Source organism: Bubalus kerabau, chromosome 2 (assembly GCF_029407905.1).
Source record: "Bubalus kerabau isolate K-KA32 ecotype Philippines breed swamp buffalo chromosome 2, PCC_UOA_SB_1v2, whole genome shotgun sequence".
NCBI lineage: Eukaryota > Metazoa > Chordata > Mammalia > Artiodactyla > Bovidae > Bubalus > Bubalus kerabau.
Genome location: NC_073625.1, coordinates 191437063 through 191463073, shown reverse-complemented (window position 1 = coordinate 191463073; position 26011 = coordinate 191437063). Strand labels below are relative to the sequence as shown.

Below are 26011 nucleotides of genomic sequence, written 5' to 3'. Positions count from 1 at the left end.
GGGCAGAGAAGCCTGACAGACTCCAGTCCATGGGGTCGCAGAGTTGGACACAACTGCATTAGAGCCATTCACATTATAGTCAGAAACGAAAGAAAGATACTTGATCTCATGCTGCAGTCCTTGTGCAGGCGAATTCTTTACCAGCTGAGCTACCAGCCCTTAATGTAAGAATACATACACGAAATACAAAGACTAGAAAGGCAGAGATAAAAAATGCAATTATTTAATAGACTATTCGTCTAGAAAATCCAAAACAATCAACTGACAAACCGGTAGAATTAGAAGTGGTCAATTTTAAGGTCAATATACAAAAATAACAGCATTTATTGAAATGGCAGTATATAATTATAACATTTCATGAGAAAAAGAGTCCCACTGGTGATAGCAACAAAACCCAGAAATAAACCAAGAAATGAGCAGTTCCAAATCCAACCCTGTTGATCGATTTCTTTCTTAAAACTTGAAATGTCACTAAAGTTCTAAACAAATTTCCAGACAGACCCCTTCCTGAACAGGGCTTCTCATCACACCAACGTCAGCTTTTTAAACTGTGTCCACACTCATCTGTGTCCACCAGCAGCTTCTAATCTTCACGTGGAAGAGAAAATGTGTCAGCTCCTCTGAGACATATTTTCTTTTAATTTTAAACATTTTTATTTTGTATCGGTGTATAGCTGATTAATGAACAGTATTATGACAGTTTCAGGTGAATGGCAAAGGGACCCAGTCATATGTACACATGTATCCATTCCACTGACACATATTTTTAAAAGAACACAAGAAGGAACTTGCTGTAAAGCCATCGTAATCCACACACCTGTTGTTGTGCAGAAATTGACATGTAGATAGGTCAGCACTGAAAGACCAGAGGCTGAACCATGTTTGTAGGAAGTCAGTTCAAGATGAATGTAGCATTTCACATCAGTGAGGAAAGATACCTTTTTCAGTGAATGATGAGACGACAATTGTCTGTGCATCCAAAAAAGAGAATAATAAACCCCAGCAGCACAGAGCCCCTGGGGTGCACGCTCCCTCCTCACCGCCCCCCACAGCTTCTCTGCCTCCAGTTGCTTCCATTTCTTGCTCAAGATCAGAACCTAAGGTGAGCCTGGACCTCCATTACCTGCAGAGATGAGGCTGAGTGACCTGCTGGAAAAGGGAGACAGGAAGCTGCAGGGGGCACTGGAGGTCGCCACACACCAGATGCATCAGTCACACCATGTGGGGTGAGGGGGGAACAGAGAGAAGACAGAGAGAGTGAGGGTCACCCGAGAGTCTGGGGGAGACTGTGCCCCAACTGCAGTGATTACATTGGGGGGACTAGGGATAAAGGCCCCTCCTCCCCCTGTCCGGGTTCTCACAGGCTGGTCCAAAACCTGCCCCTCAAAGTCCACCGTCTGAGTTTCTGGAACCCAGCTGGAAGAATCTGCAGTCCTGGCCAGGCCCAGAGCCCCCACCCAGCAGGACAGGGTCACGGTGGGCCGTCATTCCGAGCTCGCAGTGGGCCTCCTCGTGCATCCACAGACCCCCCTGGTCCACCTCCTTCTGAGGAGGAGCCCAGAGCCTTCCTGGCGCTGCCTGTGCTTCCGCTGACGATCACCCGAGATAGCCCAGCCCTCCAAACATAAATAAGCAGTCTGCTTGATAAAACAAATTACGCACTTTTTGACATTTGCTGGTATTCCGATCCCAGAAAGGCTGTTAAGATGAATTCTGACAATTCCCTGCACTCCCCCCACCAGGTGGTCCTCTGCTGTGGGGAGACATGAGTTTCTGGCCCTGCAGCCTGCCTCCCAGCTGGGCTGGAGAGGAGGCTCCCACGGAGATACAGATGTTCACGGGGTCCTCTCCCCAGTGTGGCATCGAAGGCAGTAGCATCCCCCCAGGTCCAGCATCCCTACAGAGCACACCCCGGAATGAGCCACCTTCCCAGGACTTTCTACCCCCACAGGACCACCCAGGCTGTGCCAGAGCTAGGGGTTTGGCTTGTCCAGGGCAGGCAGGACCACTGGGGCCCCGGGGAGACGTCCGCCTCTGCCTCAGTGGGGAGGGGGCCCCAAGTGGCCGGCAGGATGGCACCTGGTCACTTTCTTACTGTGGACCCCCAGGAGTCCCTGAGCTGGCCTCCTGCTGGTCCTGGGAGCCACTGCCCTGGAGGGTAAGCTCCTCTGTGGGTAGGCCGTCAGGGGATGCTGGGCCCATGTACTGACCACAGGAATCCACACGCCCCCAGGAAACCCTGAGCAGCCTTGCAATTTGGCCACTCAGTGGCCTGGGTCACGTGGGCGCCTGGGTTGTTCCATGGGGCAGGTGCTGCAGTTTAGAAATCCTGGCGCATAGCCAATGGCCACAGAGCCCAACCTATAAGTCCGCTGCCCACAGTGACTCCCACTGCGGTCAGCTCCCCTGTGCCGGTCCAGCAACAAATGCCAGAACTGCAGAGGGTGGATTCCACACCAAGTCCCAAACATGTGGACTAGGTCATTCACTCTTCACCCTGGGAAGCACCAGTGAGAAGCATGAGTATTGGGATGTCTGTGCCCCCAGGAGAGCCACTCCTTGGGATCCTGGCCCCTCTTCCCCTTGGGGCTCTCAGGGGCTGGGCCTAAAGGTCCAGGTCCTCCTCCGAGGGTAGAGGCCCCCTGACTCGTGGCCTGTCTTCACTTTACTGGACTTTGGCGAGTTCTCAGTGTTGGCTGCCTGGCCTGCCCCCGGCACCCCACCCTTACTTGCTCCTGCTGACCCTCCACACCCAGTGTGGACCAGGCAGCCCGGAGGCTGCCCCTCCCCTCTCCCTGTCTGCTCCCAACCCTGGGCTACCTCCTGGTGGCCTAAGGGCTGTTTGTGAAGTGTCCAAGCTGTGGACACGACAGGACAAAGCTGTGGGGCGGGGTCCCCCCTCAAAGCACTGTCTACTCTCTTCTCTTAAGAGGACCCCACGCCCCACACACCCCCTCCAGGGTCTGGTCAGGACACCACCCCCCAACTCTGGGAGGGCTATGCCCTGGAATCCAGCTTCCTGAAGAATCTGTCTCTCAGAGACTCCCGGTTCAGAGTTGCTCCTGTGTCTCCTCCCACCCCCAGAATTGGGACCCAGGGCACCCAGGAATGACCCTTTTGAGGCCAGGGGAGAGGAGATCGAAGCGCTGGCTTGAACAGGTGTCCCTGGGGCTCACAGGACACCCCTGCCTGGATCCAGGGCAAGGGCCTCCTTCTTCTCCTCCCTCCTGGATCCTCGGTTCCTGTTTGTGGGGAGCTGGGCAGGGCCGTGGGGCCTAGAGTAGCTCTTGGGGTTTGCCAGGCAGGGAAGACTTGGGCCAGACCAGCTCACTTGGTTTCCCAGCTCTGAACCCTGCTCCTTCCTTTGGGTTGGGAGGCTCAGCCAGCCTCAGGGTAGGCGCTTCCTCCATCTGCCTTCACGCCCTCCTCTGCTGGCCTTGGGGAAGGGCTCTCTTGCCCTCTCGTGGCCAGGACGCTGGGGTGAATGCAGCTCGGGACAGAATGAGAAGGAGCGCTTTCTCAGAGGTGAGGGCCTCAGAAACTTGACACCAGTTAGTAAACCTCAACCACAGGAAAGAGGATCACATGCAGGGAAAGAAGAAAGCGCCCTTCAGTTGTTTGTGTAAAGATTTTTTTCTCTCTTAAAGGCTCATTAAAACCTCTCCTGGGTCATTCCTGGTAAAGACCACCATCCAGGGATCAATCAGGAGATGCAGGTGAGAGGAGAGAGAAGGGCAGAAGGAGGAGAGGGTAGGGGAAGGGAAGGGAGGGGAGGACCGACTGGGAGAAGCAAACTTTCCCTACGTTAAAGAACGGGGCAGTAGTGGTGGGTGCCCATCACCAAGATCCTCAAGCTTCTGGCACCCAGCAGGGCTCTCCTGTCCCGAGACGTCTTTCATCTGGAGGTGTTCCCAGAAGGAACAGTGGGGGAGGGGCTGAGAGGGGCTACACCTAGACCCCAGGGAATGAACAGCTGGGCAGTCACCTTGATGACCCTGGGGTCTGGAGCAGGGCCCGGCCCTGCAGTGGAGATCAGGGTTCTTCCCTGCAGGTGCCATCAGGCTGCTGTGGCTCTGCCCCACCTGGCACGCTGGCCGCCAAGCCCCAGCGGGAGGATGAGGCCTGCCTTGGTCTTGTGGCCCTTGCTGGGGAGGCTTGATCTTGGTTGTGGGGTGTTTTGTGGATGTCTCCAAAACCTGCTTTGGCTTCAGTTTGAGTCCAGAGCAACAGAAAAAGCATACCCTTCGTCCATTTGCATTCAAATCTTTTCAAAAGAGCAAATAATATTTCCCATAAAAATACCTGCTGCTTTCCCAAAGTGGCCTAAATGGCCAGCAGTGTGGGCGGTGCATTCCTGGGCAGCAATGGAAGAGAGGGGCCAGCTGTTCTTGGCCACGCGTGACCCAACATGGCTGCAGTGCTGAGGGCTCCTGGCTGGGATGGCCAAGCAGGGAACCCCACCCTGCAGGGCTCTGTGCACCCAGGGGTGAGGGAAAGGCCCTCCCTTTCCAGGGGGGTTGCATGCAGGCCAACTTAACAGAGAATCTGCAAGTCTGGAAGCGGGTGTCTTCAGCCAGGAGGTGCTTTGTCCAAGGCGGGAATGAAGCTTTCGTTTGGGTCCCTGGAGAGTTGGTTCCCTGGGTCCAGGGGCTAGGGGGTTTCACACTGGAGACCTGTGGACATCCCAGAGACCCCGTGGTGTGGTGGTCTTTCCCGGGCCAGGGGGCCTTAGGGGCCTTGGGGCCAGGTGTGCAGCGAGGGAGCAGGTGTGGAAGCTGGCTCCGGTCTGCAGAGAGCCCACCAGTGCCCCCAGCACAGAGAGAAGTCCTGGCAGACAGGGTGGCTGCAGTGGGAGCTCAGTACCTCTAACAGAGACAGTGCCCAGTGCATGGAGTTCAGTACTGAGAGAGCTCAGTACCTCTAATAGAGACAGTGCCCAGTTGCGGGAAGAGAACAGTGGGCACTCCTGAGGCAGGGGCGTTGGTGCTGGTGAAGGAAGCGGGCTCAGTAGAGGGCGGAACAGCAGGACCTCTTGGTCTGGAATGAAGGTTCCTGAGGAGACCCCAGAGCACCATACACACCATCCCACACCATACCCCAAATGTCGGAGGCCCGCTGGCCGCTCTGCTCCCTCGAACTGTCGTTCTCCAGTGAGATCGCACCCAGCCCAGCATCTGGCACCCCCGACCCACCGGCCTCCTGCAGCACCTCCCATCTTGGGAGAGATCCTGTCATCTGGGAAACTGCCCAGCAACGCGAATTCAAGGCCCGCAGAGGGCCTGGTGGATTTGAGGTTCAGGTACCCGACCTGGACAGCCGTACAGGCCCGGGGCTTGCCTATGGATAGCCCTCCTGCAGAAGGCACGCTGACGGATTTCGCTTCCGGGGCCCCTGGAGGCAGCAGAGCCAAGGCCTGCGAGGCCCCGCCCCCTTCACGGCCCCGCCTCCGACCTTGCCCCAGTCTCCGCCCGGCACGAACTGCCGGGAGGGCCTCAGCGCGGCCCCGCCCAGGGATCGGCCCCGCCCTTCCGCCCAGTAGTCCTGCCTCCCGGCCCCGCCCCAGCCCCCGCGGCTCTGCAACTTAGGCCGAAGGAATGTCCGGACTCGGGATCACGCACGACGCATGCGCTGGGTGGGCCCCGTGGCGTTGCCGTGGCTACGGGAGACGCTCTCCCCGAGGGCGCGCTGCGCTTCCGGGGTGGGGCGCGGCTACAGGAAGTGCGTGGCCGCCCGGGGCCATGGCGGCGCTTGCCGTCGTTTTCCTGCTGCTCTGGGCGGCATCCTGGCCGTCGGCCTCGGCCTTCGGCGAAGAGTTCTGGCCTGGCCAGTCGGCAGCTGACATCCTGTCGGGGGCGGCGTCCCGCAGACGGTAAACGCGCGTCCGCGCCATCGGTGGGGCCGGGACCGGGACCCAGAATACAGGGCCGGGAGGCGGGGCTCGGAGAGGGGGTGCGGAGCGTCGGGGCCTCGATCTGCTCTACACTTTTGGCGCCCTGGCTTGAGGGCGCGAGCCAGGGTCGCCTGGCGACCGCGGCCTCCCGGAGCCCCTTGGAAGGACAGGCTTGGGTCCACGTTAGGGGGCAGGGCGGGGGCCCCAGTTAGTTGATAACGGAGTGTTACTTGGCGTTCGAGGAGCCCCAGAATCAGATGTTCGAACAGCGTGGCTCTTAAAACCCAGCCTTGTTTATCTGCAGGAGAATTTCCGCCCTATACAGATGCCGGTTGTTCCATAGATAAGTCTCAGGAGTGAGAAAGAAGCGTCAGTGCCCTACAGCTGTTACTGAGGGAGGGCCTGACCCAAAACAGACTGCTGGGTGCAGGGTGTACAGACGGTAGACTGGCAGTTTTGGGGAATTGGAGGCCCAGGTCAGGCGTTCCAGCATGGTCTGTTTCGCAAACGGAGGTGCAGAGAAGGGAGGGTGAGATCATAGCAGAAGCAGGAGTCCCCTCCCCGCGCCTTGTGTAGGGGAGTCTCGCTGTGGACAAGGCAGCAGTTTTCAGTGGGTGCTCAGGGACCCCCAAGGTGCCAGGTCATTTTGCTAGAAACACTGGGATGCCGTCTGCCTTTTGCACACACTCAAGAATTGATGCTTTTGAACTGTGCTGTTGGAGAAGACTCTTGAGAGTCCCTTGGACTGCAAGGAGATCCAGCCAGTCCATTCTGAAGATCATCAGCCCTGGGTGTTCTTTGGAAGGAATGATGCTAAAGCTGAAACTCCAGTACTTTGCCCACCTCATGCGAAGAGTTGACTCATTGGAAAAGACTCTGATGCTGGGAGGGATTGGGGTCAGGAGGAGAAGGGGATGACAGAGGATGAGATGGCTGGATGGCATCACCGACTCAATGGATGTGAGTTTGAGTGAACTCTGGGAGTTGGTGATGGACAGAGAGGCCTGGCTTGCTGCAATTCATGGGGTCACAAAGAGTTGGACAGACTGAGTGACTAAACTGAACTGCACTGATGAGTTTACTGTGGGGGTTTCCAGAGACCACCTGGCCTGTAGTATCATAACACAGGGAATGGAGAAGCAGATAGGAGAATACAGGTGTTGCCTGACTGAAGAGAGACTTGCAGAAATTAAAAACACTGACACTCTTCTCACTCTGATTTTTGTCTTGAATATACTGGAAATTCATAAATAAGTTCTTGCATTTTTCCTAATATAGGAATTATTGATAGATTTAACTCACATAAACAGCAGCCTTTTGGAGTCCTCAATAATTGTTGAGAATGTAATAATTGTTGAGAATGTGCAGGGGTCCGTAGACCAAGAAGATTGAGAACCCCTACGGGATGAGGGCTCAGATTCTAGCCATTGAGATCCTGCTGGTTTTAGCTGTGAGTTATTGCTGATGGTTAAACAAATGCTAAGATGCTTTCTGTGCCTACTCGAGGGCTCTTTAAGTAACTGGTCTCGTAGAAATGGGTGGGCTGCTGCCTCCACGTTACAGACCAGAAACTCCCAGTGGTGCCTGGTGTCCGGGCCAGGCTGCGAATGCAGGCCGTTGGGTTTTCCACGCAGAGCCTGGCCCTGAGGCGCTGTTGTCCTGCCCCCCCTGCCAGGTACCTTCTGTACGATGTCAACCCCCCCGAGGGCTTCAACCTCCGCAGAGATGTCTACATCCGCATCGCCTCCCTCCTGAAGACTCTGCTGAAGACGGAGGAGTGGGTGCTGGTGCTGCCCCCCTGGGGCCGCCTCTACCACTGGCAGAGCCCTGACATTCACCAGGTCCGGATTCCCTGGTCTGACTTCTTTGACCTTCCAAGTCTCAACAGAAACATCCCCGTCATTGAGTACGAGCAGTTCATCGCAGGTGAGGTGGGTGGTGGTCCTTTAACTGGGGCCAGGCGGTCATTGGTTCTGGTGTGAATGTCCGGCCAGACCAGAGACCTTGGCCACTGGGGCCATCTCTCCTCAGGCCTTTGTGTAGGGGCCCTGCTTCCTGCTGCTGTTTTCCCCGCTACCAGTGATCTTGGTCTTTTCGTAGTTTTTTAGGGAAATGGATCTGAAGCATCTGAGCTATGTGTCCCCTTGCCTCTGAAAACCCGGGCCGGCTTGGTGAAGTGGAGCTGTGATGGGGAGGCCGCTGCCCGGAGGCCGCCTCGTCCCAGCTGGACCGCAGGCCTCCCTTCTGTGCAGGCCAGGCCACTCTCACCTGAAGGAAAGCTCGGTGCATGAGTGGTGGGGCTGTGTGCTGGCAGAGACATGTAACGCCATGTCCTGCCTTGTTCAGTCCTGCTCAGGGTTCCTGTTTTAATGTTTTTAAGAGAGAAGAGCTGACGATTTCTTAGAATAAAAGTGTTGGAGCACACTGCTACCTCGTTCAGGAGACATGGACTTAAATAGGGTCATCTCTGCTCCACGTCCCTGGAGCCGCCTGAAAGAGCCAAGTCACGGCTCCTGAGCGCTGGTCGTGGGACTTCTGCTTTGTGAGGGCCTGGGGGCCTGAGAGTTGCGGCTCCCGCCAAGGACAGGCCCGTATGTCCTCACCAGGTTCTGTTCTCGCCGTGCTGCAGGCCCTGTCGCCTGAAGACGTTTTCCCCTTCAAGGTCAGCAGGAACCACACCTGTGGGTGCTGCAGGCCTGGAGCCTTGAAGTGGCTGCTGCTAGGAAGGCGAACCCGAGGCTGGAGGTCGGCCTCCCTACCCGAGAGGGGATGGGGTGTCCCGTCTGACCCAGCTCCTCCCAGGGGGGCAGGCTCAGTCTTGCTCTGCACAGGGCTTGGCCCCCAGGGAACTGGCCCCTGACTTGCTGGTGGGGCGCGGCCTCGACCACGAACTGGGCCAAGTGATAGCAGACAGGTGTGGTTCCTGCTGCTCTGCCAGCCTCATCCCTTGGGCTGGGCAGCAGGGTGAGCACTGAGCCCGCTGGTGACAGTGTGAAGGTGGCAGCCTTGGCCCCACTTAGGTTTCTTCCTGCAGAGGGGACAGGCGTGGGTGCCAGCCCAGAAGACCCTCAGGCCTTGTGCCGTGGGTGTATCAGCGTCTCAGTTCCGGTGTCACCACCTCTGCCTTGCAGTAGGAGCCCCTGAACTTTGGGTGTTAGTGCCCAAGCCAAACGAATGTGGATGACCCTGGGTTTCACTCGTTGGAGTGCGCTCATTCCCAGGCTCCATCGTTCCGCCTGTGAACACCTCTTCACTGAGCACCGGCTGGTGGCCCGGAGGCTCTAGGTGCGAGGGGAGTGGTGGGTGAGAGGGACACTGACTCCTGCTCTCCTGGGCCCCCCGTTGCAGAGTGGGGGCCAAGCTTAAGTCAGTGGTGAGGACACGCAGCTCTGGGGCAGGCACCAGAGCCACAGGATGAGAAAGCTGGAAGTGGTGTGGGGTCTGGGTGGTGGTCGTGGCCTGGGAAGGCATCTTTTTTGGGGAGCTGCTGTTTGAATGGCCTCACAGGGGTCAAGAGAGAGCCCTGGAGGAGATAGCTGGTCAGGGGCCTGGGGAAGGTGTGTGCCCTGGGCTCCAAGCACCACGGGGAGGGAGCCAGAGGAGGAAGACCCGGGAGAGGAGAGGGCAGAGGACCAGCCCTGCCCCCAGGGAAGGGGAGTGTGGCCATAGAGGGAAGAGGGCCCAGGGCCCTCCCAGGTGCTGTCAGAGGTCAGGGCAGCGTGGAGCCCAGAGGAGCTGAGGGGCCTGGACGTCCCCACCCTGGCAGCCCTCCCGCCCCGTCAGACCCCCATGTCCTGAGGTTCTTTTTCCATCATCTCTCGTTACAAGCTCTCTCCAGTCCTGTTTGGGAAGACAGTGTTGTTCCATACGGGGCGATTCTCTGTGTCCCCGTAACCTGGGCTGTGGTCCCTGTTCTCGTCTGTCCTGTCTCCTCCAGAGTCTGGCGGGCCCTTCATCGACCAGGTCTACGTCCTGCAAGGCTACGCGGAAGGCTGGAAGGAGGGGGCCTGGGAAGAGAAGATTGACAGCCGGCCCTGCATCGAGCCACCGCTGTACTCTCAGGACAAGCACGAGTATTACAGGTACCGCTGGGAGGTCCACGGGCGCGGCCCACGTCCAGGGTGGCTCTTGTTGCCGCATCTGGGGACTCGGGCTGTTTAGAAGTACCCGTTTGCACTTCTGATGCGTTTGAGCCTGGTCGTGGAGATGGCATCACCCCAGGCCGCGCTGCTGTCAGAAGAGCGGCCTGGGGAAGTGCTGTCCCTCTTCTCCTCCCTCTGCAGCCTCCACAGCCCCCTTCCCCATCTTCCCCAGCAGAGGACCAGAGTAATGTGGTTCTAAGAACTAGGAGCTCTTGAGAGCAGAGTTGGTTTGAGGATAGTTACACCAAAACGGGCCCTGACACATAAAGCGTGATTTCCTCCGGGTTCCTCTGGGGCCGCCCTGTTTTCCCGTCATTGAACCATCCAGCTTCCTGAAAAGAGTGTCAATGGTCTCATCAGATGAGATGAAATTTGTAATTTCTTTAAAAATTTCCACACTATCACTACCTGCGATCACAACCAAGTTTTCACATAGGAACTGGCCGAGTTTCTCCAGGTCAGGCTGTGCATCTGGACTTGACTCCCTGCCCATGGACGAACACACCACACTGACGGGGTGCCGTGGGTCTTATTTTCCAGAGGATGGTTTTGGGGTTACGAAGAGACGAGGGGTTTAAACGTTTCCTGTCTGTCTGTCCAGGGATCGGCCTCCATCATCGCGCCTGTACTATTGAGAAACACGTCTGCACGGTGAGTGTCTGCGTGGTCCCTGGACGGTGGCTGGTACGTGTGTGCGCGTGTGTGTCTGTGTGCCATGCTGCTGGCACGGCTTGTGGCTGGGGGTGGGGTGGGGAGGGGCACTCCCTGGAGGATTAGCCCTCAGCCCTCCCCCACCCCGGGGGGCCTGGCGGTCAGGATCCAGGGAGCACCCACAGGAGCACTCCCAGGTGGGGCAGCCACGCCTGTTGTCTTCTGGGTGCTGCTTGGAGCAGCTGTGCTCCGAGCCTCGCCTTGGGTGTGTGTGGTGGGGGTTGTCTCTGGTCCCACCACTGGTGGGTGGTGCAGTCGGATTCACACCCAGATCCTGCCCCGGGGTCCCGTCTGAGCTGGTCAGGGGAGTTGGGGCCGCGGGGTGCAGGTGGGGGCGGGGGGCTGGAGGAGAGGACGGGGTTGAGGGCCACGAGGTTGTGAGGCTGAAGCAGAGTCAGGGCCAGGACAGGAGCAGGACAAGTGACCACTGAGGAACCGGGGGCTGGGGCGGCCTGCAGCTAGTCTTGGAGGCTCACGGTGGAGGAGGAGCGCTTCCCCTTGAGGGGGGTGGAGGAGGGGGGTCACTCCTGAATCAGGCCTTTGCGAAGCTGGGCTCTGAGAGGTCAGAGGAACAGCTCGAGCCTGGGCACAGTGCCCTGGCAGCCACTCCAGGCCCCTTGTGTAGGAAGTCTGTCTACACGCCTGGGCTCTCTCTCAAGCAGAAAATCAGGCACGCGCACACCTCCCCCCGCCCCCCACACACACACACTACCCCCCCCCCCCCCCACACACACACACACACACTGGGCAGCACCAGAGGGTCAGCAGGAAGGGGCACGGGGTCTCGGGCGAGTCCCAGGGTAAGGGAAGCTCCTCTGGAGGTGCATGCTTGATTCCAGCATGCCCTAGGAGTTCCCTGCAGGTGTGAGTTGTGGGGGACTTGGGGACCCGGAAAAGCCGGCCCTCCCATTCCACCATCAGTGTCCTGAGCCTGCAGCAGGCGCTGAGCCCCTTCCCTGCTCTCTGGGGCCTGGAAGCTCTGCCTGTCCCAGCACTGCCCCATGTGCCAGGACGCCAGGCCGATCCCTCCTGGGCCTTCATAAATAAAACACAGGTGGGCCCACGTGCTCTGCTCGGTGGGTCCGATCTCCACGAAGAGAAGAAGACACACAAGGTTGCCAGAGGTTTGGGACCCTGTGATACAAGTCCTAAAACTTTGCATTTCTAAAGAAAGCAGATCTGGCTGAAGTTTTGGGCTGTGGAGCAGGTTTTTTGTGTTTTTTTGTCCTATTTGCAGGTAAGGGGATCTGAGCCCAGGAGAGACTGGTGCCCAGGGACCTTCCGTTTAAGAGACACTGGTGGGAGGGAGCAGGGTTAGGGTTAGGTTGCTGAGACGTGAGGCCAGACAAGGCGGGGCACCCCTACCACACAGGTAACTCAAGATGTGAAAAGCACTAACCAAAGAGAGGATGGATACATTCAGTTACATTGAAGTTGAATAAGGCTTGGGAACAAACCACAGAGAGGGGTACTTGTAGCCTGTCCTGTGGGACCCAGATGCAGACAGAGCTCCTGAAGGCCCGTGAGTACAGGGCAGGCAGCCTTGGAGCAGATTCAGCAAAACACACAATTATGTACATTGTCGGGGGTATCAGGTACACCTTGTTTGTGGTCAGGGGGATACACTGCCCTTAGACTCGAGGAGAGACGCAGCCCACTGGCCCGCAGTGCCCTTGGGAGAAAGGAGGTGGGAGACCCCTGGGAGTGCAGGGGACGTCAGGCGGAGGTGGGCAGGCTTGTGACCCTAAGTGCCTGCAGGAGCATCCCATGCGTGTTCTGGAATATTCCTGTGAGCCCCAACTGCTGCTGCTATTAAGTCGCTTCAGTCGTGTCCAAGTCTGTGCGACCCCATAGACGGCAGCCCACCAGGCTCCCCCGTCCCTGGGATTCTCCAGGCAAGAACACTGGAGCGGGTCGCCATTTCCTTCTCCAGTGCATGAAAGTGAAAAGTGAAAGTGAAGTCGCTTAGTCATGCCTGACTCTTAGCGACCCCATGAGCTGGAGCCTACCAGGCTCCTCTGTCTATGGGACTTTCCAGGCAAGAGTACTGGAGTAGGGTGCCATTGCCTTCTCCGTTGGAAAAGCTAGGTTGTGCAAATTCAGAATTGAAGCACGACTGAGCCGTGAAAATCAAAAAGCACGGCTGCCTCCAGCAAAGGTGATCACGGGGAGCAAACAGCAAGTGGGAAAAGCAGAAGATAAGTCCAGCCCTCCCAGGGCGGGAAGTTAGAGAGGCACGGCTGCCCGCCCGTGGGGGTCCTGGGGCCAGGGCATGGCTGCAGCACGCCCTCCAGGCCCCTAGAGCTGCTTCAGAATCCTGCTTGGCCATTGGCGGGGTGGGATACCCATGTCTGCAGGCTGTGCTGTGTTTTGTCATAAAACGGAGTCTTCAGAAACAGTCTCTGTTTTCACAGGGACCCCGGGCCACCACTGGGTCCATCCCCTCCCATCTTTCCAGGACTCTTCTTCTCCCACCCAGTGCTCATGTCCGTCTCCCTGTTAAGCACATGTGTACTCACACCACAGGCGTGTTCTCTGCAGTGTCCTGTTTGTCTCTTTCCCACTTGGTGGTACCCTTTGGGAGTCTCTGTGAGGTAAGACCCTGAGGTCACTGCAGAGGTTGTCACGTTCCTCTGCAGCTGTCCTCGCACAGAGGCAGAGGGTTCACGGAACCTGCCTGAGTTGGTGGCCTTTGACCAGTCCCAGGTTTTGCCATCACAAACAGGAACCGTGTTTGCACAGTCATGGGGGAGTGAGGACACAGGCCTTTGCCTGGAGCAGAAGCTGGGTCTTGCCTTCCGAGTGGTGGCCGCCGAGCCATTGTCGCCACGCAGCCCCGGGCAGGGCGCTTTGGGCTCTGGAGCTGACGAGTGAGGGTGGACCTCTGCTATGTTCATTTGTTTCTTTGATTTCAGAGTAAAACCATGTTGAAAAGCTCTTTTGAAATGATTTTCTGTGAAGTATCTATTTAAATATTTTGCCAATTTGTTTCTCTGCAGAAGTTTTAAACTTACATATTCAAAGTTGTTATCCTGTTTATTCTTTAAAGGTTTCTGTGTGTGTGTGTGTGTGTGTGTGTGTGTGTGTGTGTTTTAAATAATCTTTTAGTTCAGTTCATTCGCTCAGTCGTGTCCAACTCTGCTACCCTGTGGATTGCAGCACACCAGGCTTCCCTGTCCATCACCAACTCCTGGAGCTTACTCAAATTCATGTCCATTGAGTCAGTGATGCCATCCAACCATCTCATCCTCTGTTGTCCACTTCTCCTCCCACCTTCAATTTTTCCCAGCATCAGGGCTTTTCCGGTGAGTCAGTTCTTCGCATCAGGTGGCCAAAGCATTGGGAGTTGCAGCATCAGCATCAGTCCTTCCAATGAATATTCAGGACTAATTTCCTTTAGGATGTACTGGTTGGATCTCTTTGCAGTCCATGGGACTTTCAAGAGTCATCTCCAACACCACAGTTCAAAAGTATCAATTCTTTGGCACTCAGCTTTCTTCGTAGTCCAACTCTTACATGCATACATGACTACTGGAAAAACCATAGCTTTGATTAGATGGACCTTTGTCAGCAAAGTGATGTCTCTGTTTTTTAATATGCTGTCTAGGTCATAACTTTCCTTCCAAGGAGCAAGCATCTTTTAATTTCATGGCTCCAGTCACCATCTGCAGTGATTTTGGAGCCCGAAAGAAGTCTCTCACTGTTTCTGTTGTTTCCTCATCTATTTGCCGTGAAATGATGGGACCGGATGCCATGATCTTCGTTTTCTGAATGTTGAGTTTCAAGCCAAGGTTTTCACTCTTTTGCACTTTCATCAAGAGGTTCTTTAGTTCTTGGCTTTCTACCATAAGGGTGGTGTCATCTGCATATCTGAGGTTATTGATATTTCTCCCGGCAGTCTTCATTCCACCTTGTTCTTCATCCAGCCCGGCATTTCACATGATGTACTCTGCATATAAGTTAAGTAAGCAGGTGACAATATACAGCCTTGATGTACTCCTTTCCCAATTTGGAACCAGTCTGTTGTTCCATGTCCAGTTCTAACTATTGCTTCTTGACCTGTATACAGATTTCTCAGGAGGCAGGTAAGGCGGTCTGGTATTCCCATCTTTTGAAGAATTTTAAGGCTTTAGCATGGTCAATCAACCAGAAGGAGATGTTGTTATAATCTTTACCATTTCAGTATTCTTAAAAATTCTTTCTTATTCTACGTTTTATAGTTTGAGTTTCCACAATTAACTCTTAGCCCCTGAGGATCTGTTTTGGCTTAAAAATGGAGCCTCTGATCACCCCATCCGTGTCCCCCACCCAGGCATCTGGGAGCCGCCCTCTCCAGGGTTGTCCTGCCCAGGGGGCCAGCCTGGAGTGGATGTGGCCTGTTCTGGAGGGTCCTCTCTGCGTGTTCTGACTCTTCAAGTTGCTTGATGAGCTCAGGTGGGCAGCCTCTTCTGCCCCGCACTTTGAAGGATCGAGTTGACGCTTCCCTGAAGAAGGGGCCTGCCTTTTGGCCGGAGAAGGACGCACACAACGAGGCTTCTCTTTTGTAAAGTGATCCTTAGAAGCAGGGGTAAGCACTCGCTTGCTCCTTTGGGCTGGCTGTGGTGGCTTGGCTTTGCCCTTTACCCAGGAGTGCGAGTTAAGCCACAGCTGCTCCAATGGCGAGCCAGCTCCGCGTTCCTGGTATGAGCTCCATCTGTCGTTCGTTTTTCTCTTAGTGTGTTGCTGGGTTCTGTTGGCTGGTGTTATTCGTTTTGTGTATTTGTGTGGTTTTTTGCATTGATAGTCACAAGTGAGCTGGCTGCTGAGAAGTTCAGTAGCTAGGGCAGGAGCGAGTCCGTGAACATTTAGAGCCACTGAGGAAGCAGAAGCCCTCTGCAGATGGCTGCCTTTGGGAGGGTCGTCAGAGACTTGCCCTCATGCACCCAGCTGACCCTACAGGGTTTGGACCCGCTCAGGTTTTGTCCTGGACTGTTCCCTGGCCCAGGGCCCTCCCACATGACGGTACTCAGTGGAGCACATGGGCATAAAGACCTTCTTTTTCTGTTGTTTAAAAACAGGTCTGTGATGTTGGACCGAGCCGAGAACCTCCTCCACGACCACTACGGTGGGAAGGAGTATTGGGATGTGAGTGTTGCCTCGAGCATCTGTGTGAACGTGTGTAGTTTGGGAAATACATCCCGCCCCCGCCTCAATACACATGCACGTGCACACACACGCACAGAGCAGCTCCTGTGTCTGCCTGCTGACTGACACAATGAAGCCCAGAGTATCTGGGGGTGGGCCCACCGGCAGGTGCTCCCCGCCTGCCCACGGAGGTGCTCCTGGCAGAGGGCTGGGGCATCCCGGGTCCTCCTCCTGCACCAGCTGTCCCTGCTGCTGGCGCTGGGCGCCTGGACAAGAACTCTGGCCCCACGTGCTCAGCCATGGGAGGTGGGCGCTGTCTGCTCGACTCCTTGACTGTGGGACTGGGCTCTGCTTTGGCGGGGAAGTGCTGGCTCTGGTGGATGGATGGTGATGGAGGTGGGCCAAGGCCTTCCGTCTTGGGGTGGGGATGCCTAGTCATCAGGTGTCTGGTTTGGAAAAGAGGTGCCGTCCTGCCCATGGAGGCCCAGTGCAAAAGCATCAGACGTTCCCTGAGAAGAACCCTCAGCTACGAGGTGGAGACCCAGGTGATGTCGGCACGCCTGGCCTGTCCACGGCTCTGCCAGGAGCATCGGGGTGGGTGGGCGGGCTGCAGGGATAGCTCCCACCCTCCCACGGGTACCAAAACTGACTCGTAGTAGGGACATTTGTCTGTTGTTGACGTGAAATAGAAGTGGGGGTTGGGCTGGGCAGAGGCCCCCAAGTGAGAGCCCTGCTCCTTGGACTCAGGCACCTCCTGAACGGGTGGTTTCAGAATCACAGAAGGGCCGCTGTCATCACGTGGACGTGGGTTCTGTGCCTCTCAGCAGCACTGGGCCCCACCAGCCCTGCAGGGTGATGACCCCTCAGCACTTTCCCGACCCTGCCAGTCACATTCAAGGGCCCCAGGCCATGGGGACACTTGGGAGGAGAGAGAGCTGCAGCGTCGGCCTGCACAGCCCATCGGAGCATACCAGGCCAATGTGGTCACGCTGCCTGGACGCTCCTGACTGTCCGAATGGTGGGCTCCACCTGAGTCCACTGCCTGAGGCCCTAGCTCGCTCGTTGCTCTCATGTTGGACTCCGGATGGATGAGAGGGTTCTGGGGACAAGAGGGAATGGCGGGCGAGGAGGGTTGGTGACAGGCTCATGGCCCGTCTTCCTGCAGACCCGGCGCAGCATGGTGTTCGCCAGGCACCTGCGGGCAGTAGGGGATGAGTTCAGGAGCAGGTACCTCAACTCCACGGACGTGGCCGATGGAATCCCCTTTGAGGAGGACTGGACCCGGATGAAGGTAACCCCCCTCCCCCGTAATCCTGGGGGGCGGGGTGCATTTCTCTCTTGAGATGCCTCACAACTAAGCCCTTAAAAGTTAGGAATGGTCTGAAGGGGGCATGCTTGCCCATCACAGGGCTCCTGGCCCTGCACCCCAGTTACCCAAGCTACTGCTCATCAGCAGGGAGCCCCATCCTAGCGTAAACCTGAGGACATTGGTAATCAGTCCAGGGACAGACCCCATCAGGCCCTGAATCCTGCCTGCCTGTCACCAGCTCAGCCAGTTTGGTCCCCCTTCACCAGGTCAAGCTGGGCTCCTCGCTGGGGGGCCCATACCTGGGCGTCCACCTGAGGAGGAAAGACTTCATCTGGGGGCACAGGGAGGACGTGCCCAGCCTGGACGGGGCCGTGCGGAAGATCCGCAGCCTCATGAAGGCCCACCAGCTGGACAAGGTGTTCGTGGCCACAGATGCCGTCAGGAAGGGTATTCGGCTCCTGTCCATCTGTTCCTCCCTGGGTTAATAGAGGGGTCGTGTTTCTGTCCTCGTCCCCCACCCTATGGTCCTGCTTGTGGGCACGTGTGCGCGAGTCCCTCTTGCCCTGTGTGAGTCGTGGGCATGTGTATATGTGTGTGCTAGTCCCCTGCAGTCTGTGAGTCATAGGCACGTGTGCATGCATGTGTGAGTCCCCTGTACCCTGCAGAGTTGTGGGTAGTTCATGCCTGTGCGAGCCCCCTGCAGTGCCCCCTCACCAGCCCACTCGCGCCCACAGAGCTGGAGGAGTTGCGGAGGCTGCTGCCTGAGATGGTGCGGTTCGAACCCACGTGGGAGGAGCTGGAGCTCTACAAGGATGGGGGCGTGGCCATCGTGGACCAGTGGATCTGTGCGCATGCCCGGTGAGCGCCCCCTCACCTACGGCCCGTGTTCCTGGCTGGGTCCTCGTGCAGACAGGGGCCGGTCTGCTCGCCCACCCATGGGTCCTGAACCCAGGCCACTTGCTGGTGACCGGCTGCAGGGAACCCTGGCCAAGGGGACTGGGGCGAGGGCCCGGGCACGCGTCTGGGTGGGTGGTGGATGGGGGATTGCGCTGCAGCCCTGGTGACAACCTGTTCCTCGGCAGGTTTTTTATCGGCACATCAGTCTCCACGTTCTCCTTTCGAATTCACGAGGAGAGGGAGATCCTGGGCTTGGACCCCAAGACAACATACAACCGGTTCTGCGGGGACGAGGAGAAGGCGTGTGAGCAGCCTACTCATTGGAGGATTGCGTACTGAGCCCACACGGCTGCCCGAGGACACGTGTGCCCTCCCGGACCTCAGGCTGGGGACCCGCAGAGCGGCGCTGTGCACCGCCTCGGCCTGGTTGTCTCTCTCTGAGCCGGCACCTCTGCATCCCCAGGACTTGGGTTGCTTTCACTTGGGATCCATCCGGAAGCACGTGTCTGCAGCCAGCGAGGCCCCCGGTGATGCCACGGAGGTTCTGGCTTCTCCCTACTGATCTTGGTCTGCGGGGTTTCCAGCAGTGTTGGCAAGCGTGGTACCTGGGCTGCTCCAGCCCTGGGCCAGTGGACGCAGTGCTGACTCTGTCTGTGGCCCAGAGCAGTGCCCTTGGCCTGCCCTTCTCCCCACAGAACTCCATGCCAGCTGGATGGCAGGCGGACCCCACCTCACCGGGGCTGGGCTGAGGCTTGTTGGGGGCTGTGATCCCCACCCCTCACCTTGGCCTGAGTCAGCTCCAGAATGCTCCTCAGGAGGGCCCAGTGCTCTGTGAGCTCATATTGGGGTGGGGGGTGGGGGGAAGTCCTTCCGGGATTGTCTGCAGGGTCTCTCCAGGTGGTGTGGTCTAATGGCCACAGCAACATGGTGGGCAACCAGATGCTCGTCCTTGAAGCTTCTGTGCCCTGGCGCCCTGCCTTGTGGGCAAAGGGAGCAGCTGAGAGGAGCAGGGTCAGTCCAGCCTCAGACCGGGCGCCCAGCTTCGCCAACACCTGGGGTGACCGCTGATGTGGGTGTGGGGAGCCATGCAGAGTTGGGGGTGGGATAGAGCCCTGACCTTCCTGCGTCTCCTTCAGGGTCCTAGGTGTCGTTCTCGGCCGTGCAGGGTGAAACGACAAGATATTTATTCTTTCTCCATTTGTACATCAAATGTTAATAAAAATACATTTTCTAAAAGCGGTGCTGCTTCCGCCCGAGTACTCTTTTGGCCAAGAGCTGGACCAAGCGTTTGGACTTAGTTGTCACCTTTTTCAGGAAGGCAAGCTGCTCTGTCATCAGCGTGTTGGTGGGTGTGAGCGTGATGGAGGCACTGCCCACACCACCAGCCCTTCTGTCCTTTACTCATGGCCCCAGATGTGTTGGTAAAGAGTCTGTGGTTCCAGTCGTTTTGAGAACTGCTGTCTAGGCACCAAGTGGTGGGAGCCCTGAGGTCATGGAGCCCTGAGGCCATCAGCAAAGCCTCCCACGGTGGAGATGGCTTGGGGTGCTGTGCGGGGACAGGAGGACCCCCCTTCACGGGCCAGGCCAGGCTGGGTCCCCCGGGACACACATCCCAGAGGTGTCTGGTCAGAGGGTGGGAGGAGCAGGTGGCAGATGACCCACGCCCTCTGGAACTGGCACCCTCTCTCCTGGGCGGGGCGGGGGGTGTTCAGTCGCTCAGTTGTGTCCGACTCTGCGACCCCATGGACTGCAGCACCCCAAGCTTCCCTGTTTCACTATCTCCTGAAGTTTGCTGAAACTCATGTCCATTGAGTTGATGCCATCCAACCATCTCATTTTCTGTAACCCTCTTCTGCCCTCAATATTTCCTAACATCAGGGTCTTTTCCAATGAGTCGACTCTTCATAACAAGTGGCCAAAGTATTGGAGCTTCAACTTCAGCATCAGTCCTTCCAGTGAATATTCAGGGTTGATTTCTTTTAGAACTTACTGGTTTACTCGCCTTGCTGTCCAAGGGACTCTCAAAAGCCTTCTCCAACAGCACAATTGAAAAGCATCAGTTCTTTGCACTCAGCCTTCTTCATGGTCCAAATCACATCCATACATGACAACTGGAAAACCATAGCTTTGATTATACAGACCTTTGTTGGCAAAGTAACATCTTTGATTTTTAACATGCGGTCTAGGTTTATCATAGCTTTTCTTCCAAGGAGCAAGCGTCTTTTAATTTCATGGCTGCAGTCACTGTCTGCAGTGATTTTGGGGCCCAGGAAGATAAAATCTGTCACTCTTTGCATTGTTTCCGCATTTGTTTGCCACGAAGTGATGGGACCAGATGCCATGATCTTTGTTTTTGCACTCAGAAGCTGTAACACCTGGTGAGGAGGGGCCTCACCAAGCCCCTCCAATCTCTCCTCCAGACCCCCAGATCTGCTCCAGCTGATGACTGCTGACGTACTGATCATTCAGCGTTGACCTTCTGGAACGCAGACGTTTGAACTTTCAGGGCTGCGTCTCCTTGTCTGTGGAGAAGGTCCAGAGTCTGGTGCATAGGCAGGAGCCAAGCCAGTGCTCTGACTGCCTCCCACCCTCCACACCTGCACCCCCCACCACCCCACCCCATCCTCAAAGGCAGGCACAGTTCAACCTCAACCAAGTGGAGAGGCTGGCCTGAGACAAATGTTCATGTCCCTCCTGCCTGCTGGTTATCTCTGTGATTAAGTTGGCCCTTGTTCAGGGAGGCCATGACACAGCCAATTAACTCTCAGGACATTGTCACCAGCATTCAGAGAAAGCCAGACAATCATGTGGTCCTTTCCAACCAAGAGAGGGAGGTGAGAGTGGAAAATTCAAAGACATCAGTTACAAGGAAGATTGACTTCCAGAAATCCTTCTGTCTTGGCTCATGTACCTGATTCTGACCATGGACCCCGGGGTCAAGGCCGATGATGTCTAGGTATGGATTTGGGGAGAGCAGGAGCCCCCTCTGTGGGGACAGGGAACTCCCATCCAGGCATCCCACCCTGGGTGACCAACTTGGGTGAAAGAACCAGGGCCTGGGCTCCTCCGAGAGGGAAGAGACTTCTGCGGCAGGAGCTCACCTGCTGGCCCAGAGGATGTCCCGGGGGCGGGCATCTGGGCCTGGGCCCCCTCTAGATGGGAAGATGGGATTCTCTTCCTGAAGCCAAGCATCAATCAAGAGAACAGAAACCCTGCCAAACTCTGCCCTCCAAAGAGCATATCTACCTCCTGAGGCCACCGCCAAGGAGGCCAAGCTGAGGGAATGGGACGTACGAACCAGTGGAAACCAGACGCCTCCTGGGTTGGGGCTGGTAACAGGACTTCTGCTCGCCCGGCTTCAGGGAAGGCTCTATTAGCAGACACCTCTCACCTGCTGGTGTCCAGGGAGGTGCAGGAAAGGTACAGGGGGCCACACATACCTGAGCTGCCCCCAGGCACCCCGAGCCCTTGCCTGGACACACCTCAGCCCCCCACCCCAGGCACCCCTGAGCCCTCACCTGGACACACCTCAGCCCCTCACCCCAGCACCCCGAGCCCTCACCTGGACACTCCTCAGCCCCCCACCCCAGGCACCCCTGAGCCCTCACCTGGACACACCTCAGCCCCTCACCCCAGGCACTCCAAGCCCTCGCCTGGACATACCTCAGCCTCTAGCCCTCACCTGCACACACCTCAGTCTCTCACCCCAGGCACGCCGAGCCCTCACCTGGACACACCTCAGCCCCCCCACCCCAGGCACCCCGAGCCCTCACCTGGACACACCTCAGCCCCTCACCCCAGGCACCCCGAGCCCTCACCTGGACACACCTCAGCCCCTCACCCCAGGCACCCCGAGCCCTCACCTGGACACACCTCAGCCCCTCACCCCAGGCACCCCGAGCCCTCGCCTGGACACACCTCAGCCCCCCACCCCATGCACCCCGAGCCCTCACCTGGACACACCTCAGCCCCTCACCCCAGGCCTCCCTGAGCTCTTGCCCCAGGCTGCCAGACCGGTATAGGAAAGTTAGGAGCCCCCGGATCCTCAGATGACAGTATCTCTGGAGGCCTGGTGGGGGTTGGTTCTCCAGAGCCTCCACACCCCACCTGCCCCCATGTTTGCCCAGGGCACCAGATGCCGTGAGCCTCTCTGACTCCCCACTGCCCCATTGCAGCCACCCTGGTATGGCTAGGCCAGGCCTCAGACCGCCAGTAGTTGGCTGCGGCCATGCCCCCAGGCTTGAGCTCCAGAGAGGGCTCAGGAGGAAGGCCGTGGGGCTGCCTCCTGTCCACTCTCCTGCTGACCTGCAGGGCTGGGCCTGGGGGCCTGGCCACAGGAAGGCTGCAGGCTTTGGTCGCTGTCTGGCTCTGCCATGTGCGAGCTCCCTCCAGGGTCAGCCGGGCCCTGAGCCCTTCCATCAAAGGGTCGGGTAAGAGCTCCTTGCCCACGGTCACCATGATGCCACTGGAGACCCCAGCTGCTCACCTGCCTCTTTTCCTCCTGACCCATGAAGAAGCCTGTGTTGGGTCCTCTCTGGGCCACCCCGTTGCCCACCAGCCCACGGCTCCTGCCCAGATGGCCCAGTGGATGTGGAAGCTAGGGCCCAACTCCTGGAGACTGGGCGAGGAATCAGGCTGCCCTCCAAGAGTGTGCCCTGGTTTCCGAAACACTTCCCAGACAGCTCCTTGCCAGGTCCCCACTGACCCCTCCTCTTGGCCAGGGCCCCCGCCACGCCCTGTCCTGCCCCTGAGAGTTCCCTCTGCCCTGGCTGAGCTCTGCGTGTGTCCAGGGCAGGGGGCATCCCTTGTGAACACTTGACCCTGGCCCTCTCCACGGCACCCTCACAGCGGAGCCCTCACCCCTGACTGCAAGCCTGGTCGATCCCAGTCAGGGGCTCTGAGCTCAAGGGGTGCCTCCTCCCTGGCTGAGCACGTGGGGCATTGTCACGGGTCCCCTCTCCTGCCCAGGGCTCCCCCAAATCCACACCCCAAAGCCCTGCACCCAAACTCTCTTCCCTCCTACCTGCAGGCGCCGGGCCTCAAGGCAGTCAGAGCCCACCTGGAATGGGCAGCAGCAGCCTGAGACCCCCCCCCTGCCAACCGCCCCACAGTTTTCCTCGGCTCTCGGGACGGCTGGCCTGGCCCACACCCCCCTGAGACCCTCAGCCCGTCCCCCTGCCTCTCACCCCTGCCAGGCCCTGCCGCCCTCCTCTCCCTTCACCCTTTGCCCAGATTCTCTCTGCCGTCCACTCCTCTGCTCATGTTGTCCCTTCTCCTGAGCTGCCCAAATCCTCCTCACAAGCAGATGGGAGACAAACGAACTGAACTGACTTAGATGCTCCTCCTGGTCTTGACCTCCCGTCCCACTGGGCTCACGCTCGGCCCTGGCTCTCCTTTGGGCCGGCTCTGTCTGCTGGCACCTAGGCTGCCTGCCTTGGGCCCCAGCTGGCCTTAGGGACCCCTCCCAGGAGACAGGACCACCATCGCCCAGTACCTGTGGCTGCACTTGCCGCCAACACACCATCATGCTTTGCTCCCGGCCATCCAGCCCTGGACCCCCACAGGCTTGCTGAGGGGTCACACAGCAGAGCCCCCTACTGCGGGGGGGAAGGACTTTGGGGCCTGAGAGAGGGGGCAGCTCACCCGTGAGCCCCAGCAGGACCCAGGAGCTGCCACGTCCAGGCTGCCCCCACGGCCTGGTCAGTCCTGGGGCTCTGGGCAGGGACATCCACGCTGCTGTAGATGCTGACACGGTGCCCCTGTGGGCATCACAGAGGACCGGCCACACACTTCTGGGTTTGTTCCCTAGGGCCCAGAGTGGACCTGGCTCCCCCCTCTTCTCCACCCAGCTCTGGCCCTGGGGCTGCCCTGCTGACCAGCATGACTAGGATCCACGCCACAGCTGGGTGACTGTCCTCCCTGAAAATGGGGATAAAGTTCAGATTTGACCTGGAAATAAGCCACGTTCTCACGGTCGGGGAGATGTCCAGCCACCCTGCAGGCCTTGTGGGATTGGATGCAGGGTCTCCTGCCCTGAAGACCAGAATGTTCTTGGTGCCCTTCCCCCAAAGTGGGCAGCGGGGAGCCCCCGGGAGTACCCTGCTACCCTCACAGCCACACGGACAGATTCCCCAACCACCAGGTGCCCTCCAGCTGGTTCCAGCACCCCCGTCCTCAGCAGGGCAGTGTGAGGGGAAGGGTGTGTGGGGCAGGGGTGGTGGGCTGGGGGAGCTCACCACCAAAGGGGATGATGAGGGCCACCTGGAGCCAGGTGCTGAGGGGGCGCCCTTCCTCCCCTCTGACCCGCAGGGTGCCTGGGGAGGGAGGGCTTGCTGGAGCCCAGTGCTCCCCAAAAGTCAACCGAGCTGGTCTGCGGATTCAATAACCCGGTTCCTGAGGCCCAGGGGAGGTAACAGGATGCAGAGCCCTTTCTGCCGGGCGCCAGAGCCATGTGTCCCAGGACCGTCCATCACTCCTGGATGACATTAGCTGGCTAATGGAGGTTAGACACCGCAAGAAATGGCCTGTGACAAATTAAATCTCTTGATTCTATTAAAAAGCCTTTTCAGGACAAACCAGGGAGGCTCTGTGTCTCTGGGGCCTCTCTCTTCACGGCTGGGCTGTGCGCACAGTGGGCAAGTCGGGTGTGTGTGAGGGGGGACACAGTGCTGTTGACTGTGTCCTGGGATAAGCATGACACAAGCCCCGCTGTAGGCCCCCCTCCTCCCCCCACTCCACCCCCCTTCCACCACCCCACCACCCCCACACACCCTGGCCTGTCTCCGGAGGACCTGCTGGCGAAGCTAGCCTGCAGGGCAGGCGCCTGTTGGCTGGTGGACTGGATGCTGGGGTCCAGGGCTCAGCTCCTTGCACTGCCCCCTGCCTCAGCTTCCCAGGGACGGTGAGGATGGGTAGCAAGTGCCAAGTGACCACAGTGACAGCAACTTGAGGTGACATGGGGGAGGTGGCAGTTTGGGGAACGAGTGATGTTTTGCTGCCAGGACATGCAGGGGTGGCAAGACCGATCCTGCAAGCGGTTAGGAGAAACACGGCCCAAGAAGAGGAAGGAGTGGATGTGGAAGGATTGGCCCCCTCTTCCAGGAGTGGTGCTGAGCACCAGCAGCTGACAGGGAAGGGGCTCTATGGACCTTCGGTGACTCTGAGTGGGGCTCCCAGCCACACAGGGAGCAGGGCAAGGAGGGGGCTCCCGGCAGAGGACTTCTGCTCCCTGAAGATGCCTGGTGAGCAGCTTGGTCACCCCTTTTTGGATGCAAGGCTGAGCCTGGGAGCATGGAAGGGGATCCCTCAAAGGCCAGAGAGGGAAGTGGGGGTGCAGCACAGGCCATGTCCAAGGAGATGTCACTGGAGGATTTCCAGATGCTGGCTCTCATACTCAGAAGGCTCAGTGAATCCCAGCAGGTTAAGTCAAGAGATGCACATTGCAGAGAATGACGGTGAAGCTGCAGAGGAACTGAGATGGAGAAGGTCCCCGAGTCCCTAGAGGCAGGGGACTGATAACCCATGAAGAGCAGCTAGACCAGCTGCCGACATTTTCACAGGACTCAGGGCAGAGGTGGACTCAGGCCCAGGATGAAGATTTGTGTTACCAGCAAAACTGTCTTTCAAGAATCAGAACAAAACATAGCTTCAGTTCAGTTCAGTCACTCAGTTGTGTATGACTCTTTGCAACCCCCTGGACCGTAGCCTGTCAGGCTCCTCTGTCCATGGAATTCTCCAGGCCAGAATACTGGAGTGGGTTGCCATGCCCTACTCCAGGGGATCTTCCCAACCCAGGGGGTGAACCCAGGTGTCCTGCATCGTAGGCAGAGTCTTTACCACTGAGCCACCAGGGAAGTCCCATAGAAAGGTATCAGTTCAGTTCAGTTGCTCAGTTGTGTCTGACTCTTTGCAACCCCATGAATCACAGCACACCAGGCT

The 26011-nt window shown here is 57.8% G+C and overlaps 1 protein-coding gene across 2 annotated transcripts; it reads left to right on the top strand.

Annotated features, from left to right (window-relative positions):
* Positions 1–5690: 5690 nt before the first annotated feature.
* POFUT2 (protein O-fucosyltransferase 2) lies at positions 5691–19311 on the top strand. 2 transcript variants are annotated; one of them, XM_055569833.1, is made up of 9 exons: positions 5691–5869; positions 7566–7816; positions 9828–9972; positions 10573–10683; positions 15801–15867; positions 17033–17158; positions 17443–17623; positions 17911–18034; positions 18259–18561. In XM_055569833.1, exons 1-9 carry the CDS (start codon positions 5739–5741, stop codon positions 18410–18412), a joined length of 1290 nt encoding a protein of 429 aa, XP_055425808.1. In that variant the 5' UTR covers positions 5691–5738; the 3' UTR covers positions 18413–18561. The 2 variants fall into 2 exon arrangements, with proteins under 2 accessions (XP_055425808.1, XP_055425807.1); XM_055569832.1 differs by lacking the exon at positions 17443–17623 and having other exon boundaries at positions 18259–19311.
* Positions 19312–26011: the final 6700 nt, after the last annotated feature.